The 24,351-nt window shown below is 41.2% G+C and overlaps 1 protein-coding gene across 1 annotated transcript in view; it reads left to right on the forward strand.

Moving 5' to 3' along the window:
• Positions 1–24,351, forward strand: part of plch2a (phospholipase C, eta 2a) — a 214,598-nt gene that overhangs the window by 11,780 nt on the left and 178,467 nt on the right. The window contains exon 2 of the mRNA XM_078254204.1: positions 3,996–4,785. Within this exon, the coding sequence (XP_078110330.1) occupies positions 4,632–4,785 (154 nt within the window). The 5' untranslated portion in view covers positions 3,996–4,631. The remainder of the gene's footprint in view (positions 1–3,995; positions 4,786–24,351) is intronic.

Genomic DNA, 24,351 nt, shown 5'->3' on the forward strand with positions numbered 1-24,351 from the left:
AACTAACGTGACATTTACACGAACTGCCGTGAGACTGGGTTGGGACAATCAAAAGTTTGCCGTAAACAAACACCCAGTGTAGTCTATTGTCCGTCCAATGCATTGGGTTTATGCCTAGTTATGTGTGCAAACTATTTAAATGGCCATTAAGGGTAGCGCGAGACATACCTCCTACTGTACGTTGGGCTCCGTGCTGTATTCCAGTGATCCGATGCTGGACAGCCTAACGTTAGCATTAGCACTCAGCTCCTGCATGTCTTTACACAAACAGCTGATTGCAAACATCCTTTAGTGTAGTTTACTAGTCCGTGCAACCCCTAGTTCACACAATACAGTAATGTGAGCTATTTAAATTAGCTGGATACATGGTTAAACCTCATTTGCTCTTACCAGTGTATCTCCGTGTGTACTTCGTCCACAACAATCCCACCAGTCGGTCCCAAAACGTCCCAGTTAGAGAGGAAATGCCGTAAACATATTCTTCTTTACAATCATTCCCCGAAAGAACCAAGCAGGCCTGCCTTGTTGCACCATCCAACTTTTCTTCAAAACTTGCCATTTTCAGCGTGTAGCTTGCTAGCTCGAAGTTTGTTGTTGTTTTGTGTTGTGAAGGGATTCTGAGAACGGCAACACACAGAGAGCAGAAGGTGAGGGACAAAGCCTCATGACATACAGATGTCATGAGGCCTGTAGGAAATGTATCTATGAAATGTACTTCCGTTGATCCAGACTATGTTGCCCCACTGACAGAATGCAGCTCTGCGTTATATTGGAGTCACTCTCGCAACATTGAGTTTGAAGGTTTTATTAAATGTTTCATGTTCTAAGAGACCCTTCACGGTCTGTTGATGGCTGTTTGGAACATAGTAGTTTGAATAACTGGGAAAAATACAGCATGCCAACTGTGGAATTACCACTTTACATACCAGCTATAGCCCCACACACCTTCTCCTTGTGTCCAGGTGGAGTGTGTGTATATGTGGGTTTGGTGGCAACAGGAACGTGCTCAGACCTGCATATCTCATCTGACCGCCAAACTTTCAGAAACAGATCTGAACACGTCCTCCAGCTGGCCCACAACTAACCCTGACTCACTCCCCCACCCCTCATCACACACACATTGTTCAGTCTTTAGCAGGGCGGCGGATGGCATACACAACCTGAAATCTTTCAACTTTTGAGAGCTGATTTTAAAGGAGTCTTTCAAAGCTAAAAGGTAAACGTTTTCAGGTTTTATCCCATCTTTATTTGGCTGGGTTTCTGTGAGTGATGGCGGAAGGCAGCGAGGTAGGCAAACAAAGGAAGTTTAGGTAGGAAAGGTGAAGTGAGTCTGAGGCGCGGTGTAACATGCCGGCAGCTGTCATGCAGCATTGTGCGAAGACTGGAAGTTGTGTCTCAAACTAGAGCAAATGAATGTCTTGAAATGCTTTAAAAGCTTTACATGAACATTTAAAATCCCTTTATTTACAAAGTTACATTTTTGTTGTATGCTTCTCTCCACACATAAGCCAATGCTCCTACCTCCCATTCATTTATTTAATCTATTTATCTATTTATTTTCTAAGGCTGCTATCTTAACCGTTCTCTATTTGGAATGTGCAATACCTTTTAATGTATTTTTAATACTTTTTAATGTATGTACTTAAAATAATAATTTAATTATCAGGGAGTACCAACGCATTTTCGATGTGATACTGTCAGAAAGTAGTGCAATAACATGAAAGCCTCTTACGTCTTATTCCATCATCTCTTTCTCTGTGTACAGTTTTGTGTCCGTTCGCTGCTGCCTCCAGGTTTCATTTTCTGACAGCTATCTGAATCATTTGTTATGTGTGACTGGTGCTGTGACATTCAAATATAGCAGCATCGCTGACGGATTCTGAGGTCAGCTGAAGTTTGAGGGAGCCCAAAGGGGGAACGTTTTCCATCCTCGCATTTTCCATCCTCATTTCTAAACCAGTCATTACACATTGTTAACATTGTAAAACAGTCGCAGTTTAGTTAGGTTTACTACGCGGTTAAGTTTAGAAAAAGATCGTGGTTTGGGTAAAAAACAGATGATACTCCACTTCTGGTTACGCACGTGGCGCAGAACGTGACGTAGCTCCGTTTGTTCTGTAAAGTTGGAAAAAAACTTGCTGTTTACTTTTATTTTCAATGTCTCCTGGCTGAAAGTCCTGTGTTTGTTTGACCCATCCACGACCCCCAACCTTCTTATACTTTGTCACCTTACTTCTTGCTTTGCTTCACTAATAATGACTACGCCACCCGAGGGCGCCGCCACTATAAACTTAAATATGTATATGTCGTAATTGCTGCTTGAAAAAACTACTTATGGGAGTTTTTTGGGGGAGGACAGTCTCCAGTGTTGAGCTGCTTTAAGCTGCAATTTGTCTAAAGGCCACTAGATGCTGGCTCCATGCAAACTCTGACTGTACTGAAGTGCAGTTATGTAAAGGGTTAGGGATATGGGTTATGGTTATTATTAGGGTTAAGTAAACTTTATTATCCCTGTGTGAGGCAATTTGTCTTACACCCAGCAGAGAATAAAAGACAGCAGTTCATACTAGAGATGGTCCAAAACCATTTTTTGCTTCCCGATACAGATTCTGATACCTGAACTTACGTATCGGCCAATACCGAGTACTGATCCGATACCAGTGTATCATATTTTTTATTATGTTTTAACAACTGTATACTACTATCCCTTTATGGATGTGATATGATTTCCATCTTTGTTGTACGGCCTGGCTCAGGTTATACTTTTTGGGGAAACATGAACAAACAAAAACACTGAATACCACCAAATTGTCTAGTTTGACAGTTAGTCATAACGGAAAAAAGAACACAAATAAGCTACTTTACAGTAGATTTTCTTTGGGGATAAATTACGTGGTATCAGATCGGTGCAGTACTTTCCCATACCGATACCAGCATTTTAGGCAGTATCGGAGGCTTTTCTGATACTGGTATCGGTATCGGAACATCTCTAGTTCATACATAGGATACACAACACTTGTACTAATATCCATATTCATACAGGACTATTCACATCAAGCTATTAAAGCAACACTAGAGCACTTTTCCCTCTTCGGTCCCCCTACAGGTTGGAAGCGGAATTGTCCATTACATTCCGTTATGCAAGTTTGCCAGATCGGATAGCAGATCTGTAGTTCGAATGTGACATAATGAGACATTAGGACAGCGGTAATGGACAATTCCGCTTCCAACCTGTAGGGGGACCGAAGGGGGAAAAGTGCGCTAGTGTTGCTTTAATGATGAATGCCATGATCACACTTCACATCACACCAGTGTCTGTTCACATCATAATCCTACGGAGTAAACCGTGTTTTCAAAAAAGTCGTGAGAGATTTTTTAAAGGTGAAAAATGCATCCGTCTCTCCAAATCACGTACATGGTCTTTAATTCTGGTGTAACTCTATGATCTATTATCCATATGGATCAGTGAAAGAACATTTCCAGGATAATTGCCTGACATCCCGGAAGCTGCGGGAGATGGCTGGATGTAAGCGTGGCTGAGCAGCAGCAGGCAGGCGGGCAGACATCCTGTGGTACAGAGAGACAGAGTTAGAGATGAACCAGAATAAACACACAAGAAGTAACTTAAATACACAATTCAAAGAGGCCTGGAGACCTGATCTATACTACTTTGGCTGAAACAACGATCTGGCAATAAGTAGTCTGGATAAACAGAAGTAGCCTACATTTACAGGAAAAATCCTGACATCGATGTCCCTCACCTTCCGCTCTCTGTGTGTTGCTGTTCTCAAACTCTCAAAAGTTTTTGACTTTTTCTTGTCAAAAATGTTCACAATGCTGTATAATTTTAACTTTATTTTTCCAAGTGAGTGACCCAAACCAGCAGATAAAAGAGAAAGTCAAAGAGGTAATTATGGGCAGAAAACTGCATGGATATGAGGTGAAGAGAATGTTTCACTAATGTTGTGCATCTCTGTCTGGCTCCTCTGCTGTAGGTGACTGGAGCAGCGTGGCCTGCCTGGGATTATGGTTTGGACCTGGAGGACCAGAAGTTTTTTTTGAATGATGTCGTTCATCATAATCTGTTCTTTACAAACCTAAAAGACTAGGAGTCCCTTCGGCCCCAATGCCAATTAAACGTGTCATTTGAGGATCTTTTCTGGATTGCGTCTGGGGATTTTTATCAAAGACTTTCTTCTGTGACTCATATCACCTTTGGATATTGGATTCCATTACAGTTTTTAAATCTTTTTGCTTTGCGAATATTTGACTCAGGATTGGTGTGACAGCTTGGCAGCTTTAGACAGCAATCAGTCATTGCAATCTAGACTGCTCCTGTCCCTTTTATTTTTCAGCTTCCCTCCAACACTGTAGTTCAATTAAAGGAACCTCTCAGCTACACTTGGTCCTTCATCTCGGGTTTACTTCTTACAGCGATTTAATCGAAATTTTTTGCCAATGAGATACAATATTTCTTGAGCTCCATTTTTTGGTTTCTTCTGATTTTGATTGTCACAGTTTCTAAAGGCACTGACAGACAGACCCTTTTGGGTGTGAGGTCAGCAACTACACCTTGGAAATCTGACAACACTGTGTGATCAGCCCAAACTGTCCGTTATCCATCAGCACTCATGGAATCTGTGGCAGCTAGAATGGCCATGGTGACGGACTCCCCCAACCTGTCGCTGAGGTCGAGGACTACCGTGACAACAGACGGCGACTCTTTCGTGAGCACTGCCAGCCTTCCCTGCAGCCATTTCCTGTCTGCCAGTGTCATCAATGTTGGTAAGTGTTTGCTTCTGTGACCTGCGAGAAGCCTCTGCATGTTGAAGAGTGCTTGTTTCGCTAATGAAGAATGACAATGTACCGGGAATCTTCCCGTAGGTGTGAATTAATGTGTTGGGTCTCATGTTGTGGTGAGTTGTCTCTGGTCTCTGCTGTTAAGCTTCATATTGTTGGTTGTTTTGTATGCTGAAAACAATACGCACTTTTGCCTGCCTTTATTTCAGTACATAAAGAATGGAGAGGCTAATTATCTAACGGATTAACATGAAATAGACTTTGGCAAAGACTTCATGTTTTTTTTTTTAAATAGCGGTCTGGAGTCTGATGTTTTAGAGGTCATGGGCTGGAGGCTGCAGGGTTCAGGAAGAGCTGATTTTTTTTAAAGAAAGGACTGGTTAGTGATTGGATCACAGCCACTTCGTCACTGAAGTGTCTTGGGTGGATTGATATGAAAAAATTTATTAATTAGTGCTGTCAGTTAAACGCGTTATTAACGGCGTTAACGCAAACCCATTTTAACGGCGTACATTTTTTATCGCGAGATTAACGTTCTTTTTGGCATAGCAAACTTTGTCGTTTTTTTCACATGCTGTTGCAACAACTAGTAACGTTAGAAAAACTACAACACCACACCGGATCTAGCTAGACCGGAAACAAAACAACAGGCACGCCGCACACACTTGTTTGGGCTTGCGAGCCGGCCAAAGAGTAGTAGGCTAACGTTAGGTTTTGAGTGGATGGCGAGCGTGAGACGCAGAAATGGATGCCAATAAGATTCTGAATGGAAAGTTGACTTTTAAAAAGATGTCAAATGGTTCCATTGACAAGACCAAAGTGATCTGTGTGTTTTGTCGTTGTGAACTGAGCTATCATCGCAGCACGTCCAGTCTGAAATACCACCTGATGGCCAAGCACACAGCTGATGGCCAAGTAGACAGCTGATGGCCAAAGACAAAGCTGATGGCCAAGCTCACAGCTGATAGCCAAGCACACAGCTGATGGCCAACTCACAGCTGATGGCCAAAGACAAAGCTGATGGCCAAGCTCACAGCTGATAGCCAAGCACACAGCTGATGGCAATTCTCCGCCCTCTTGCCAAAGCCAGGCGACAAAAGCACAAAGCAAGCCGATCCACTTTTCCATGTTGATAAGAGCATTAAAATGAGAAAAAAATAATTGGAATTTAGAATAGATAAAAATGTGCGATTAATTGCGAGTTAACTATGACATTAATGCGATTAATCGCGATTAAATATTTTAATCGTTTGACAGCACTAGTATTAATGTAACCAAGACACATTAGAGAGGGACTTTCAGTTGCAGAATTCTTTTAGATCAGAAAAGGAATCTGATGTTGAGAAAGTGGAAATGCATTCGTCTCTCCAAATCATGTAATTCTGGTGTAACTCTATGATCTATTATCCATATGGATCAGTGAAAGAACATTTCCAGGATAATTGCCTGACATCCCGGAAGCTGCGGGAGATGGCTGGATGTAAGCGTGGCTGAGCAGCAGCAGGCAGGCGGGCAGACATCCTGTGGTACAGAGAGACAGAGTTAGAGATGAACCAGAATAAACACACAAGAAGTAACTTAAATACACAATTCAAAGAGGCCTGGAGACCTGATCTATACTACTTTGGCTGAAACAACGATCTGGCAATAAGTAGTCTGGATAAACAGAAGTAGCCTACATTTACAGGAAAAATCCTGACATCGATGTCCCTCACCTTCCGCTCTCTGTGTGTTGCTGTTCTCAAACTCTGTTCCCTTCGGGAACCATAAATAACCTTCGAGCTAGCAAGCTACACGCTGAAAATGGCAACTTTTGTAGGAAATTCGGATGGTGCAACATGGCAGGTCTGCTTGGTTCTTTCGGGGAATGATTGTAAAGATTTACAAAGAATATGTTTAAGGCGTTTCCTCTCTAACTGGGACGTTTTGGGACCTTTTGGTGTTTACTGATTACTGTGGATGAAGTACACACGGAGATACACTGGTAAGAGCTAATGAGCTTTAACCATGTATCAGCTAATTTAAATAGCTCACGTTACTGTATTGTGTCAACAGTTAACTTCATTTCAATTCATGTGGAATTCACTTTTGTAGGGTGCAAATGTTCCACCAAAACAAGTTCCTTCCTGAGATTATTTTGCTATTTTGTTCTGGAAAAAATGCAGAGATGTTCCCCATAGTTAATTAATTAACCCCAAAGTATAAAGGAACAATGTAGTTTGCCAGTTTGTTGTTAATAGTGTCATTTTGAAATAAAATCACATCAGATGTATTACTCCATCTTCCCTGAAATGTTACTTTGCCTGGACTTTAATCAAGCAAAAGTATGTTTTAATGCTGCAGAGTTGAATACAGCATAAATAATGAAATCCCGGTAGCTGTCTGCAAAGGTCAGATCAGCGTTTCTGATCGGGCTCATGTTGCTCTGCAGAACTGGAGAAAGCTTCTGGAATGGCCAGGCTTTATATGTCTTCATGGCTGAAAAGGACACAGATGTCATTCATCAGAGACTTTTTGTGCAGGAACACATAACACCTTACAACCTAAACCTTAACAATTACATTTTTCCTTGTAATTTTGGGATGAAGACATACAAGACAATATTAGTAACATTTGACACAGGCCTTCTGTGACTGACAAAATCCAACTTAACTTCCAGCTCCAACAAACGCAGCAACATCCACATGATAAATAAAAATACATTTCAGCACCTTAAGCAATGCATATTTCACACCGAAATAAATAGAAATAAAAAAAATACAGTTTTATTGATTTTAACTTCTGAAGCTTCCTTTCTTGACCCTTTCTGAGCACTCTAATGGTATAATATTTATGTACCCATTTACACAATACATAAAAAAAAAAAAAAATCAATAAAAAACTAAATTGAAATAAATGTATACAGAAACATAAAAAAATACATATATTATTAATTATTTCAGGGAGAGATTTGATTGGCTCCATGAATGGTTACAATACCTGTTGTGTGGAGCGTTGCACTTGTTGTCAATACTGAGGTTCTGACAAGGCAGTTGTGTTTATGCCTCTGTGACGGCAAAAACTGTGGTGGAGGCATTATATTTTCAGGTCGTCCGTCCCAACGCGTTCTCATTCCCAACTCGTCGAATATTGACGCTTCGCCAGTGTCTCTCAGCATCAGACACCGACGCAAAAATCACCCTTTAGTGTCTGAATGGAATGCACCGGGCAGAGCAGCAGCTGTAAGATGACGTAGTATTAAGAGAGACAACGGTAGCGAGTAGTAAAAAAGACCAAAAATCCACGTAGTGAGGTTGGTTTGGGTTGGGGATGGATCAGACAACACAGGACTTTTACCCAGGAAACCGGGGTTCATGTCCCGTTCTTGTCCCACGTGTCACTGAAACGTAATTTTTTTAAAATGATGCCAGAGCGTCAAAAAGTGAAGCCAAGGGTCCTGACCAAGTGCACATTAATTGAAAGCCCCATTGCGTCTGACTGAGACACCAAAGGAGACTTTTTGCGTCGGTAACAAACACCAAAGGTACCTCACCAAGCGTCGCTTTTTGAGTGAGAATGTGTTGTCCTTCCATATGTCCGTACGTCCGTCTGTCCAATTTCTGTGAACGCCATATCTCAGGACCCCCTGGAAGCAAATTTCTTCAAAATTGGAAAAAACATCCACTTGGACATTGGAAGTGAGGATGAAGTGATTAGACTTGGGAGGTCAAAGGGCAAGGTGTGACCTCACTAAACGCGTTTTGGCCATCACTCTGCCAACATTTTTATCCAAAAGGTCAAAGGATAACTTCACTGTGGTATCAAATGATCTGCGAAAACACTTTTCTGGCAGACCATTAGTAACGAGTTGACACTAATCTTGGAACCGTGCTGATTGTTTAGATCGTTCGTGCTGCTGGGATAAAGATGTATTTGAAGCATCCATGTTTTGCTAAAGACTACACTTGATATACATTCTTAAATTGCTTCAAAGCCTTCACTACAAGCGGTATATTACCTCTGGACAGACATGGATGTAAACTTCAACTTGGCTGGTTGGTGGAGGCATTCAACCGCAGTGCGGTGAGTGTAGTTTAACGTTAATTGTTGTTGCCACAGATGAATAGGAGAGCACTGGGCTCAAACTGAGTCACGTAATTGGAGTCGATGTCTGGTCAGTAATTGGTCAGTTATTTGTTCTCCTGCGGTGATAAACACAATTAGCTCAAATAGGTATTGATTGGGATTGATGCACGCCAGTCAAGCAAAGACCGATGGACTTCTGAAGGAATCGAGAGGTCTGAAGATTTCATGTAACATTTTCCCTCATTTGATTTAGTAGCTCTCCAGTCATCATTGTGCTCTCAAATAAGTTAAATCATGTTGTCAAATTACTTCATTTGTGCACATTAAATATCTCAAATGAAGGAAATGGATGCTGGATGCAGTGCAAACTTGAAATCTGTCGGGCCATGGACAATCCCATGTAAGCCAGCTGCTTGCGGAGCTCTATAACGTTACCGTTCGTTGAGGCTCTTCTAAAACTCTGCCATTTCGACCAGCTGTTTGTAACATGAAAATGGATTATGGATCATTTTATTTCTATAATTTATAGCTGACTTTACCAGCTGACTTCTCTATTGGCTGTTGAAACAGGAGACGTCTCTTACGTTCTAAAACCAGCCTCTGGAGACTCGACCAGCTGAGTCACAGCAGCACCATCAGCTGGTTTAACTCAAGCTGAGACGGGCCGGGTCAGATCGCTGAAACGTTTCTCTGCAACGCTCAAAAACGTGAATCTTTGGTCTGAACTGGGCTTAGGAGGGTTTAGCAGCATTTAAACAGCTGTAATCATGAAAAAAGAGCAATGTGGTTATTTTATTAAACGTATGTTTCCCTTCTTATACATGTAAGCAGGTATTTTGAGCTAGAAGTCAAAGGTTAATGTTCCAGGTAGTACTTAGCTGGACTAAAAACTAAGTAAGTAAGTAAGTAAGTAAGTAAGTAAGTAAAGTTTATTACCGATGTGCTTCACAGGCAAAATAAATACATACATTAAAACACATCAATAATCATAAAAAGCACAATAAATCACAATAAATCGTTGTAAAACACAAAAGCATAAATACAAAGTAATACAGTCAACGATGTTGCTAAATGTACGCCTGACTAAAAAGATGCGTCTTTGGCTGCTTTTTAAAGATTTCAACAGATGCAGTCACTCTTAAAACATGTGGCAAAGCGTTCCACAGTGTAGGAGCAATTGTTTCACCTTTAGTTTTCAGCTACGTGGGAACAGCCAGTAAGTAAAGCCGATCTCTCAGGCAGATGCATGTGTGTAAATGAATGTGTGAATGATGGATGAGAGAGGAGTCTGCAGGTGTTAGAAGTGGGCTGGAAAACAGTTGCTGTGTCTGCCTAAAGCCCATACCCTCCAATTTAGTCTCAGCTGCAGACTGATGCTGCCTTCAGATGCAATTAGGAACAATCTGCTAAGTCCCAGAGTGGATGGAGGGCTGTCAGTCAAAGTGCTGTGTGTGTGTGTGTGTGTGTGTGTGTGTGTGTGTGTGTGTGTGTGTGTATTGGGAGGGTAATATTGACAGATAAAGACTATTGCAGTAAGTAAATGCTGCAGCTGTGTATTGATTCCCAAAGATGATAGCCAATGTATAGCACAAATGGAGGAAACATTGAGGGTTTTAACCAATAATATGGCAAACATAATACAAGGCATAATATGAATAATGAATAGTATAATAAAAAAACAGTAGTTACCCTTTAACATAAAACAAAATGAATCAAATCTATCATTCTGATGAAAACACACCGATGAAAGTATGTGTCCGAGTCATCACATATTTCCAAATCACATCTCTATAATGTAAATATTCCTTGACTAATATGTGTGATAATTACTTGGTGCAATAATGTATTAGTTACATGTGCATACCTTACATTATTGTAATCTGACATGTTTTAGCCACCTTTTAGTCACTGCTGCTATTTATGTTCACACTGTACTCCAATAGCATTTGTACAATCCATTGTATAGCAACATCTTTTTTATTTCTTGCACTTTAGCTATGTTACTTTATACACTTATTGACTTGTTTTTTCCTTACTCTTATTTTTGCCTTAAATTTGACTGTGACCAACTGCAACTTAGCAATTACCCCGAGGGGATCAATAAAGTATTTTGATTCTTATTCTGCAATGAAGGGGAGCGGAGATCCAGCTTTCACTCTCAAGGTTTCAATTTCAACTCAGGTTTATATGATTGTTTCTTTTCTCCTCCCTGTATTCCTGGTAGAAAAGTACTATATTGATTTTCTGATGTTACGATGATAAATTCCCCCTCAGCTGATTTTTTTTATTGCCGAGCCACAATATGATCTCCAAACTGCGGACGAAGTTCCAAAACGGTTGTGGGACGACTTTAATGTCTGTAATTTATTTTCGGATTGTCATATAGGCAGGCAAGCAGCGGAGCATAAATCCTCTTCAACCTTTTTTTCCCCACATTTTTCCACTGGAGTTTTTTTTGTTAAAAATCCATCTTTGTGACAAGAGTTTGTGGCATAAAGCTCATTGCTATATTTATCAAAACTAATGCAGATATGCAAAAACAGCGACTGTGTTCATATCAGTGTCTTATGAAGATCATAAACCGGAGCTGAGAAAACACTATTTCATTTATAATCACAGTACCGAGCATGGAGCTGTAAAATGAAGGCTTTATTTGCACAGCTGTTTGCATGTTTATTGCACTACTAATTAACATAGCACACATGATTTAATCATTAGGAGCTGGAACTAGTGTAATTATGACCTGCGTTTTTCCATTTTCTGTTAGTTATTTTGACTTAAAAAGATGTTACTGCCAAATAAAAGATATTGAACATCTGAATGTATCTACAAACAAACATCTGTTGTGTGAGTATGAAAGCCTGGGGCACGGTAAGTACTGTGTTGCTACGGTTTCCTGGTTGAACGACATGTTTCCCCGGAACGGTGTGAAACGGTGTGCAACGAGCTTGGAGTTATGTTTTCTCTCGTTTGGTGGGTGTGTCTCTCGTTTATTGGCTGCGTCACAGGTGATACCCAATCAGCAGACACGTGTCTGTAAAGCCGCGGTAATAAAAAGGCAAAGTGCTTGCACACACAACAGGGTGTTCAACGCACCCCCGTTTCAGTTTTTATTGAAAAAAAAGTTTTTTTTCAAAAAAGAAAATGTCTTAACATGAATCCAACATATTATTAGCAAGCCTATTTGTGAAAAAAACCCATTGGTGATAGGCTTACTGGCCTCTAGGTAAGGTAATCATGAAGGTAGCAATCACACACTTTAGAGAATGGACCCACAAATCACGACTCAGGCGAGTAAAGTACAATGGTTTTAATGCAAGCTAATAAGAACTCACAAGGAACAGTGTCCAGTAAACGACAGGCAAAGGGAAATCCGGGAAGACAGGCAATGGTCAAAATCCAAGGGAAAACAGGAACTCAGGAATACAGGACACAGGGAAAACCACTCGAAGGCTGAACACATGGAAACAGACGATCTCGCAAAGGAGTAAAGGAAAGAATGAACTTAAATACACAAGACAGGGGAGACAACGAGACACAGGTGCAACACATAGGGGCGGAGACAGGTAATCACACAGGTGGGAAAGCAGAAGACAGGAAAGGAAGTAAAACAAGACATAACATGGGAGAGCAGAAAGACTACAAAATAAAACAGGAAGCGGACAACTAAACAGAAAACATGAAACAATCGTGACAGTAGCCATCCACAGATCCAGTTAATCCTAACCGGTATTTTCCACTGGGCGCGTCTGCGCTGCGTTCCGGAGGCGGGGTGGCCCCCAGCGAGCAATCAAGTCAATGCTTGATATTCCCCCAGCCGCGCCACGGTGCGTCCCAGAAGCGTGCGTGAAGCGGGCTCTCCGCTCCGCTAAAGATACGCTCCTATTTTCACGCGAGCCACGGGCCGTTCAGACAGCCAGGCAGGCTGTGAAACAGCGAGAGAATCCAGTAAATTTACTAAAACACACCCCCCAATATCGTTATATGTCTCTTCTATACAACACTACGGACAACGAGAGATTCATCTTGGAGTTTGAAAAACGTAATACGACTTCACAGATCCTTTTTATCAGGACAACACCAGAAAAGAGAAGGCAAGGAGTTTAACTGCAGGAGTGCTTGGAGTGGAAGTTGGAGTTAGCTTAAAGCATAACTCTCGCCAAAATGCAACCTAGGGTCTTTTTGTGAATGTACCCAAGTCAAACTTTCCTTTAAAAGCATATTTAGGACGGAATCGCCACTTTTAATATTTAACATATCTTTGTTTTTCGGTCAAATGGCCTTTTGAATGGGAGTGCTAGGGCCACTTTTATGCTAGCCTCAAAATAGCTATTTTTAAAAGACTAAGAAGGCTCGACACAACATGAGACTTTGCTCCAAGTATCACCAGAGGCTCTACACCTTAACGGAAGCATTGACAACATTGTTTGTGTAGACAGAGTTTACTAAAAAGAAAGGTTTTGAGCAACTCACCGTAACTCTTTACTGTAAAAAAGTACAGACCCATGTAGTTATGTCCACTTATTTCTTACTTTTAACTGAACGAACTCATACAAGTTGTGGATTTTGAACTCAACTTTATGAGTTTTTGAAAGTTAAACTTGCATTTATTCACTGGGTCGACTATTTACATTTTTTGTCAGATATGTATGTGTTGATTGAACTTGGGTATGTAAGTTAAGTTATCAGTTGAAAAAAAAGCGTGTGTGTTGCAACAAAAAAGAGTCTTCTTTCACGGCAAAGTTAAAGCATGGACACAATAAATGAATTATACACCGCAGATAAGTGATGTAGCCTATTCAAATTTCAACTAAAATATAACACGTGCTGTGGCAAACAAGAAAGCACTAGAGCCCCCGTTGGAGGGAGAACAAGAAAGCACTAGAGCCCCCGGCGGAGGGAGAACCTGTCAACGGCGTGTGAATTGTGAATTTGGCATTTCACTCTTCTCAAATTGAAATGGAAAGTACTTTTCAAAAGTCAAACGTTTAGCTGCGCCCACATTTAGCCCAACCCCGATCTGCGTACTGCAGTCAGGTGCAATTGGTTCATTGGCTGGTCAATTCCCATGATGCAAGGCGGTAAATAGAGTTGTGTTAAACTTTGCTGAAACGTTTATACAAATGAAATACAAATGTAACTTTATGAATTACCCAAACACCCACGCTATCTCCGCTATTAATGTGATTATGTTGTGTACTTCAAACTGTGAGATGTAATAAAGCAGGAAAGTATGTCTGTTATACGAGGCAAGGAGGGTTTCTTGCATTATTAAAGAAAAGAAATTATTCGTTTTAACTTAAAGTATGAAGTTAAACCAAGTAACAAAAAGTTAAATCAACTAAAAGACAACTTAAAGAAAACTTGAACAAAACTTAGAAATTAAAGTTAATGAGGTTGATGTAACTACAGTGTTCTGAGTGAACTTCTATTTTCAAGGCAGCAGGTGAACTTGCATTTCCAAGTTAAACTACCTTGAATTTTCTTACAGTGTTGTTGTTTCCGGCCGCTACCACCTCGGCAGTCAAAACGAGTCGATATCAAAACAAGTAGCCACAGATTTAGCATATCCTTTGGTCACCGGTGTAGTTAAGGTGTAGAGCCCCTGGTGATACTTGGAGCAAAGTCTCATGTTGTGTCGAGCCTTCTTAGTGGTTTAAAAATAGCTATTTTGAGGCTAGCATAAAAGTGGCCCTAGCACTCCCGTTCAAAAGGCCATTTGACCGGAAAACAAAAATACGGTCAATCTTAAAAGTGGCGTTTCCGTCCTAAATATGCTTTTAAAAGAATGTTTGACTCGGGTACATTCACAAAAACACTCTAGGTTGCATTTTGGCGAGAGTTACGCTTTAATAAACACGTGATTGTTCTATAAAGCACAAGTAGAGACAATATAATCAGTAAGTCGGGCAGCAAGACGCTCCGCTTCTGAGACGCTCCCGGTGTGGTATGACACGTGGCGGAGGACGGAACAAAACTGGAACGCAGCATTTTCCAGCCAGTGGAAAATGGCTGGAAAAAAATCCCGCTGCAACATGTATTTTTAACATTATAACATAATTGATAAAATCATGCCAACAAATACTTTTAATAGCTTAGTCTTCTATGCGCTAAAAAGGTATATATAAAGGCTTTAGGCCACCAACACGTTATTGCCCAGTTTAATATGCAACTTCATTTTATACAATATATGTAGTAGGGGGTCCCTGCTCCGTCTCACTCTCAGTTAATGGGTCCTTAGAATAAAAAACTACAGTACACACAACCGGAGGGGGGCAGTGCAGCTCCTTCCTATTTATACTCTGCTTTATTCAGAACCACTCAACATCATTTTCCGCTGAAGACCTTCTCGTAATGGAAAGCTGATTTCATGAGGGATGCCTTCCATTCGTCTCTCTGTGTTTCCTCTGTTTAATCGAAGTGAAGGGGTCCAGGGTTAATGAGCCCATTTCCTCGCTGCTTGACCTGGGCTGAGAGGGTTTTAGGAAACCATTCCACTTCTAGTAATGGTTGATTTGGTGATACTGGAATATGGAATTGTGTTAAAATGTAGATCTCGATTGATAAAGATGGAAATAAGAGAACAAAGAGGATAGGGTTTTGGTGTTTATATGCCTGGGTTTTTCTTTAGACAATGACTTTTCATGGTATAGCAGCTCATGGGTTAAATAGATACGGCTTCATTTGAAAGGGTAAGGGCTTAAAAGGTTAGGAAACACTGGTTTGGAGAATAGATCGGATTCATTAAATGAATACAAAAAACATTCAGTTCCCTACATTGCAAGATCAATGGACTTAATGATTGATAAAAGAGAATATCCTGGTGTTCTTATTGTATCTAGTCTCGCATAGCCAGACCTTACTCCACAATCGTCTTGGGCGGCGTTAAGCTCCAGACGCAGCGACGGCTGCTCTGCTAAATAGTCTCGGGAAGGAACTTGTTTTGGTGGAACATTTGCACCACGCAAAAGAAAACGCCACATACAATATTAAATGAAGTTAACTGTTGACACAATACAGTAACGTGAGCTATTTAAATCAGCTGATACATGGTTAAACCTCATTAGCTCTTACCAGTGTATCTCCGTGTGTACTTCGTCCACAACAATCCCACCAATCGCTCCCAAAACCTCCCAGTTAGAGAGGAAACGCCCTAAACATATTCTTTGTAAATCTTTACAATGATTCCCCAAAAGATCAGCTCTGACTTTTTCTGCTGCATGAGATGAGTTTGTGTTTGTGCCCTTTCACAGAGCAGACGTTTGTGTTAATGTATGCTCTGTCTGCATACATATTTGAAATGGATCCGTAGTTGGCTCACATGGCTACGGCAAATGATTCCCTTGAGTCCTAATTTGTGTGTAAATGTGTGTATATGTAGTATGCACTTAAAAACACCCCCATATCCAAAGGATGGCTCTCCTTCCATTGACTCTTATTATCTATCTAAAGCAATTAACACCTCTGGCTTGCTGGTTGCCATTTACCCACTGCGACACACTACAATAGGCTAATGAATTATATAGCACACTGTAATGGCATAATATCCTTATGTGTATAATATGGAGCGGGCAGTGGTGAGGTGTGAGCAGATACTGAGGCGATAGGGAGGAATTATAACGATATCATGCAATATTAAAGAGAATATTGAATGAGGCAGAGGGTGATGGTGCTCTAAGGCAAGGCAGCTTTATTAGCATCTCAGCAACAGGGCAATTCAAAGTTCTTTACATAAAACATTAAAGAGCAGTTAAAAACAATAAAAAAAAGGATGCTAGTGTGGGACAATGCATAAGCCGTCGCTCTATACACGTAATCCAGAACGGGCCGGTCCCACTGGTCTTACTTTTTAATTCTCTTTATATGCTGACATAGATTGTCATACAGTTTCAGTTTTCAACAATGTAACTTCAGTAACTATTACAAATAAAAACAGATAAAATACGAGAATAAAAGTTACAGTGCAGTATAAACAGTGAACAATTATTTAAAGGAAGGCAGTGTAACAGGCCCCGGGCGTGAGGCCTGTGGTCAAATGTTCTGAAAAGAACAGGAAAATGATGAGACGGGCAACGTTCCTTCTCATAAGAACATCATCAAATTACCATAATCACCACATAACTTGAATTCAGTTTCCCAAATAAACATCATTTTCAGAATCCATGTGTGCTGTTTGTCTTCATATCCAAATGAAAGTAAAATACCCTTTTTCCCAAACTTCTTTGGTCTACTAATAATCAGATCAGAATGTATTTTGGCCCAAAACTGTTTAGTGCTTTATAAACCAAATGTACTGTACATGCGGCATCAAGCGCTCCAGATGAATTCTGCCAGAAGAGCACGTTGCTGCGTATTTGTGTATTATGTGTGGATGTGTGTATTAATGCTGGAATGTGTAGAGCAGTAATTACAGGATGTTAGTGGAATTAAAGCAATTACAGCTTTAATTTATTACATTTAAAGGGGAACTACATGGATTGTATCCATCAGTGATTGCCAAACAGGGTTGCTTGTACTTCAAGGCGTACTTCTGCTGTTGCCAAAAAAAAAAAAGGAAATTGTGATTTGATTGGAAGACTATTTTCACAACATTAAGTGAACTGTTCAGAGGCCTGTACTACAAATCCAGATCAACATGCCCTGGATTGATTTCAGTTACCCGGCTAGGTTAACAACGGCGGTCCCGCATAACCTGTGTCACGACGCTGGTTAACAACTAGTTCAGTCAACCCAGGGTTTCACAAAATGCAATACAGTCGCTGCTTCCTGAAACAGGAAGCAAAGCTGGCAAAAAATAGCCGACGCTGTAAATGCGTAAATCACAACGCTTATCAATATCACTTCCCCATCAGTCAGGACCAAGATCTGACCATAATTACACTTGTCCTTTCCATAAACTGTCGTTGCTTTAGCCTTTTATTTCAGTTACAACCCTGGCAGTGGGAAGCGATCGTGAGAGCAAATAAAAAATATAAAAACATAATTCAAACCGATGTGTCGCATTGGCAACACACGGCTCAAGAAGCCGACAAAGATACGTAAATCCCTCCGCTGAAAATCTCTATCTTTCATAAAAATACCCATCAGGGAATGTTAACAGGGTTGTCGGTCTCTAAATGTATTAACTTTTCTGAGCTCACCTCTCTCTCTCCACACACCGAGCTCCACCGGATCTTCTAAGAACGGTGACGCCGTTATCAATCCAGTGCTGATTGGTCAGTAGGCGGTGCTTTTACACCGGTTGATCTCTGATCTCCAACATAACCTGCTCCCAAGCAGGTTAGGTGTTCAGCATAAGTTACCACGGCGATTGAACCCGGTAACAAGTGATCCACCGTCGTGATACAGAAAACCCTGGGTTGAACCTGAAGTTACCTCGTTAACGCCAAATCTCGCTTCGTAGTACAGGCCTCAGGTGTTACAGGATTTGAGTTGAAAAAAAAATATGTCATTCTTATATGAGGCTCCTTATTGTTTTTCACTAACTACAAAACAACAAGTAATCCGTGCATTTATATGGAATATCTTTACTCTCCTCCCTGTTACGTTGCATTCGGAGATCGACTCTTTTTGACTGGCAAGATGGCGGCGAGGGGAAAAACCAACTGCTAAAGTGAGTTGTTCAAAACCTTTTTAGTAAACTTTGTGTACACAAACAATGTTGTCAATGCTGGAGTTCATGTGTAGAGCCCCTGGTGATACTTGGAGCAAAGTCTCATGTTGTGTCGAGCCTTCTTAGTGTTTTAAAAATAGTGATTTTGATGCGATCATAGCAGTGCCCCTAGCTCTCCCATTCAAAAGGCCATTTGACCGGAAACGACAATACGGTAAATCTTAAAAGTGGCGATTCCGTCCTAAATATGCTTTTAAACGAAAGTTTGACTCGGTTACATTCACAAAAAGACCCTAGGTTGCATTTTGGCGAGAGTTACTTAAATAATGGTAGAAACATACAGCTTCACACAAGTCAGGATATCTTGGCCTCTGCTGCTTTGTTTTTGAATAATAATATGAAAAAAAAGGTAAAACACGTAACTGAAAAAAACCCATCTGTCTTTTGTGGGTCCCACAACTTTATGGAGTGCTAGTGCTAAATCATTGGAGTACGTTAACCCTTGTGTGGTCTTCCCATCGACCATGAACTTGTCCTTCCGGGTCAAAATTTAAAAATGACGTTTTTTGTCACTTCTTTCAACGCTTCTTTTTATTCATGGTCATAAACCTAATTTAAATGACATTATGCCTAAATTTTGAGTTTGAAAAAAGCTGAAATGATGCTGAAATTATTTTTACTACTAGTTCAGATCAGAGTGTTGGATGAATCACAGACTGGTGTGTATCAAAGTTCAGTCAGGATGCTGTTTTAAATCCATTTAAACAGATTTTTTTCAAATGCTATGAAATTGAATAAAACAACCAAATGTCAATGGAAGCAATCATTTTTACCTGCGAAGAGTGTTGTATGGGACCCATTTAACGTGCAAGTTATTTTACAGGAAATTTGATTGTAGGTAACCTATATTTCTGATATAAAAAACAGGGAAAACAAAGGTTAGAAGAAACGTACACAAGCAGTTAATGTTAAGGCCCTGACACCCCAACCCGATTATCGGCTGTCGGACAGTCTGGCGAGGTCGGTGACTCGAGTCTGTTCGGTGTGTTCCGTGCCGTCGGCAGTCAGAGGAGCCGTCGGCCTTCATTTGGGCCATCAATTTGACATGTTGACTTGGAAGGCGGGCAGTCGGACTCAATGGCCAATCTGATTGGTGGAGCGTTAACCCGGAAATGACGAGCAAGATGAGCCTGACTAACGGCTTTCAAAATCTGCCGAAAATCTTTTAAACTGACCTTTGTCGATCTGAAATGAAGACAGATTCAGCAACTGCACAACACGTTTCGGTGAACTATCTTCGTAAAATATGAGATCGTATTCCGAAAGAAGCAGCCTTTATGCTCGGTTGTAAAATCTGGGGGAAGCCAGACCCACGTGACGCGTTCGTCCAATCAGCTGCCGGTTTTCATTTTTTGGGCGACAATGCAGATTAGCGCCACCTGCTGTTATGGAGACGTATTACATCTCGCGCACGCGCAGAACGTCGCCGTCGCTTCGGTGTGTTCGGAGGCACTTTTTTTACCAACTCGGTCGGCCGTCGGGTTGGTGTGTCAGAGCCTTTGAAGCAGAAATGTGTTCCTCTCAAATGAGATTCTTTTCGATGGTTTATCAGCTCTTTGAGGCAGAGCTCACTGCAGCTTTTGCAGACTCACAGGCCTGGAGCCATTTAGACGAGTAAAATATTCCTTCATAATGTAGTTAGATGACAATGATTCCTTTATAATCAGGGTTTAACAAAAGACCCATGTCCACCTCAGGTATTAGCAAACCGATAATTATATCAGTCTTTCTGTCTTGGTATCTGAAAAATCCCTCTCTTTTTCTATAAAGGAAACTTTTTTTTACCATCAGTCACACATGATTCATCTCTCTGAGTAGTGTGTGCAGAGGACCAGTGCCGCCAGCATTTCACTGCGTTCATATTTGCCTTCAAAGCCCTGGTGTCAGTTAACCCCAGCGTTAATGTCACCGGTGATGGCAAATGGAAAAGGAAAGTCAAGTGAATTGTCTGAACACACACGCACGCGCACACACACACACACACACACACACACACACACACACACACACACACACACCCACACACACAGCGTATCCCTGTTGCAAAATGTCAAAGACATAAATCCTGACTGAACTGAACCACAGGCTTTGTGGGTGGACTTGTCCCCTAGCAACCTTAGCGTGCCCTCCATGAATAAACGAATCAGGGAGACTGTCCTCCCCCGAAAAACGCTCCCAAAGGTCTTTTGTTCAGGCAGAAATTACGACTCATCTATACGTTTCTATTCGCCGTAGTAGTTAGTAAGTATAAGAGGGCAAACACAAAAACACAAACAAACACAGCACTTTTACCCTGGAGACCGGGGTTTGTGTCGAGTTAAAAAAATAGAAGTTCGGCGGTGAGTTTTTTGTCACATGCGTAACCCGAAAGTGAAGTAAAGTCTGATTGAAACCCAAACAATGATCTTTTTCTAAAGTTAACCATAACCGCGACCATTACGCTCTCTATAAAGGACCCATATCGTCGTATGGTTTGGAGGACTTGTTGGAATCAGGCCAACCCACATTTAAAATATTTGGAACCACATTTTTGGTATTGCCCAGCGATGGTCTGTTGTGACAAACATTTAGTAGTCTTCTTATAGAATTTTTGTCACCTTGTTCTGGGCCAATTAGTAAATGTATGCAAAAGCTTCAGGACGTAAGCTGGTGTTCAAACACCGCAAAGAGAAATAAAATTAAGAAATGAAGAGTGATCCAAAGGGACAGAGAAATTACAACCCCAAGAGGGGCCACAAACAAGAGACATGGATGGGAAAGGGAGGAAAGCAAGGTCAGGCATGAAATATAAAATAGGAACAAGAGAGTAAAATCGGGAAAAGTAAGACAGTTGGAGAGAGGTGGAGAGAAAGGGGGAGATGTCTGTGTTCTCTGAAGGGCTGGAGGGGATGTGGAGCATCTTTAACTGGAGCAGAGAAAAGAGGTTTGTCCTCAGCTGCACCATCGCCTTTATGAGCCCACACATACTGAATGGGACTGCAAGTTTTGGATAGGTTCCTAACCCTGTGTGTGTATTAATAAGCACTACATATCTCATTAGATCACTACAACATGATCACATTCATTTTGCGATTTCAACATATTGGACATGAACAGATTATGCCACTTCTGAGAGGACTGGCAGCCTCCACGGGCTTTTGCAGTGTTATAACAAGTCAGAAAACACAATCTTCTTCAGCAGTCTCTCAATGAGCTGTTCCACTGCAAAATTAGTTCTCTCGAGTCTGCTTCATTCCCAGTTTTGCGTGACGCAGGCAAGCCGCACCCACCCCAGCCCGGCGGCCAATAGAAACAATGACGCGACATTATGACGATTCGTATTTACGTTTTTTTAATGGCTCCACATAATGAGGCAGGTTGGGGTGGTGGATGGGTCAAACAAACACAGGACTTTCGCTCAAGAGACCAGGATTTGTGTCCAATGTGGAACCAAGAATCAATGGTTACTTTTTAAAATAAGTCTGTGAAGTGGTTATGTCCTCATTTAAGTAGTTTTTAGTGACTCATTTGAAGCAAATATTTACTAACACTATCTAAGTATTTTTGTGGCCTACACTAAACTAGTTCTGTTTCACAACTTTAACAACGTATTTAAAACTGCAACCGTTATGGAATGGTCACATGATTTAAACTGCCATTGCGGTCACTTGTTCATAATAGTCACAGTGCTGCCGTAACAGTATGTCTTTTTGGAAATCATTGGCAATCAACCTACTCTGTGGTTTAGGTACGAGGACGTGTTGTTTAAAATTCTGCTCAATTTTCAAAAAAGCTCAGTTCTTACAGTGCAGTTGAGAGCATGGAAAAACCTGACCACTTACCTCTGTGTACCCCCCTTAAGATAAACTGTTGCAAAATACAGGTGCTAAGCAGAAGTGGCCACTGGCACTGTTTTCCATCAGTGAAATCCCATCTTTTTTTGTAATATCCTCATAATCCAGGATTTTTTCTGGATAATGTAACAACACAACAAGCCCTTGAAACCATACGACCACTTAGATTGTTTGTTCCTCCTCTCTAATACAGCCCATAGGAGTGTTTTATAAATGAGCGGCCCCCTAACAGTGGCAGGAAATACGACCCACATGAGCCTTTTACGTCCTCAAACCTAGACGTTACCGTTGGTGTAGTGTATTGTAGTGGGTAAACTGTACCACTTTTTTTTTCTGACTCAGAATGGGCCTTTTGGGGTCTGGGTGTCCTCCCCCAAGGTTATTTTAGCGTCAAAGACTAATATCCTGCATTCTGCTGCCGCATTCAGAATGCAGGCTCAGTGGTTAGCACTTCTGCCTCACAGCAAGAAGGTTCTGGGTTCAAATCCAGGTTGTTCCGGGCCTTTCTGTGTGGAGTTTGCATGTTCTCCCCGTGTTTGCGTGGGTTTCCTCCGAGTGCTCCGGTTTCTTCCCACCATAAAGACATGCATGCTAGGTAATTAGGACTACAGTTGAAAATTTGCTGACTGGCAAACGCATTTACAGGAATGTTGATTAATGTGCATTGTCCTAAACAAACTTAAACTGATATCCTTTCATGCACCAATTTATGGTAGGAAAACCTTTATTTATCCTATGAGAAGGAAAACACAGATGACATTCAAAATATATCAAAAATATAATGGAATATAAAGCAGTAAGGGGGCTTTCACATCAGGGACCTAAGCCTGGATCACAGAAGTTGACCCCAAAGCAATGAGGGCAAAATAAAATTGGCTACTTATATTTGCCTAAAATGTATGGTGAATGGAGGATGCTGGCGTTAGTGTAGACGGCGCATTGGGGTCCAGTCGCTACGTACACACTACGCACTGCGCTCAGCGGGTCGATGAAAGATGAGAAAAGTCTCTCTGCATGTTCTGCAGTGTTAGGTTAGTTTGCTGTCACAATACTCGACCCCGTATTTGTGAATACAAATATCTGAAGTCAAATTTCTGTCACAAAACTATGTTGTTGCGTATCATTGCACATTTCTAAGTGGGTATATGGAAATCTTGGAAATTTCTTAGTGGGTATACTGCATATACCTGCGTATCACATAGACTACACCACTGGACGTAACAGTTCGGTTAGGTGAAGGCACAAAAACGACTTAGGTTTAGAAAATGATTGTGGTTTGGGTTCACATCAGTACATTGTTACGGTACTTGGTACATTCATCAGGTGTTCATAGTCCATGCCTAAAATAACTTCTCTGCCTTAGCAACTCTATGGGCCCTATTTTAACGATCTAAGCGCACGGCGTGAAGCGACTGGTGCAGGTGCGTTTAGGACGTGTACGAATCCACTTTTGCTAGTTTAACGGCGGAAAAAAGGGTCCGTGCGCCGGGCGCGTGGTTCAAAAGGGTTCTACTTAGTGTCTTCATTAATTCATAGGTGTGTTTTGGGCGTAACATGGAATAAACCAATCAGAGTGTCATCTCCCATTCCCTTTAAAAGCCAGGCGTGTTTGTACCTTGGCGCATTGCTATTATGATGGCGGATTTGCTGCTTAATATCTTTGATTTTCTTCTGCATGTTTGTTTGCTGCTGCACTTCCCTGTGTGTGTAACAAGCATAGTGTGCCCACGCTGTGCAGGAGCCTAGGCGCATTGTACTAATGCTCAGTTAAAATATTCAAACTAAGGCTGTGTTATTGACTTTAGACCAGGTTTTTGGCTCGATGGTGTTTTAAACCCCCAACGTCTCCTTCCAGGCAGCGCTGCGACCACTGACTTCAAGGCACCTAACCCTAACCTTAACCATAACCCTAACCATAACCATAACCATAACCATTGCCTAATCCTAGTGCGACGTTGGGGGCTTAAAACACTGATAAAC

This window comes from Sander vitreus, chromosome 7 (genome assembly GCF_031162955.1).
Source record: "Sander vitreus isolate 19-12246 chromosome 7, sanVit1, whole genome shotgun sequence".
NCBI classification, from domain to species: Eukaryota; Metazoa; Chordata; class Actinopteri; order Perciformes; family Percidae; genus Sander; species Sander vitreus.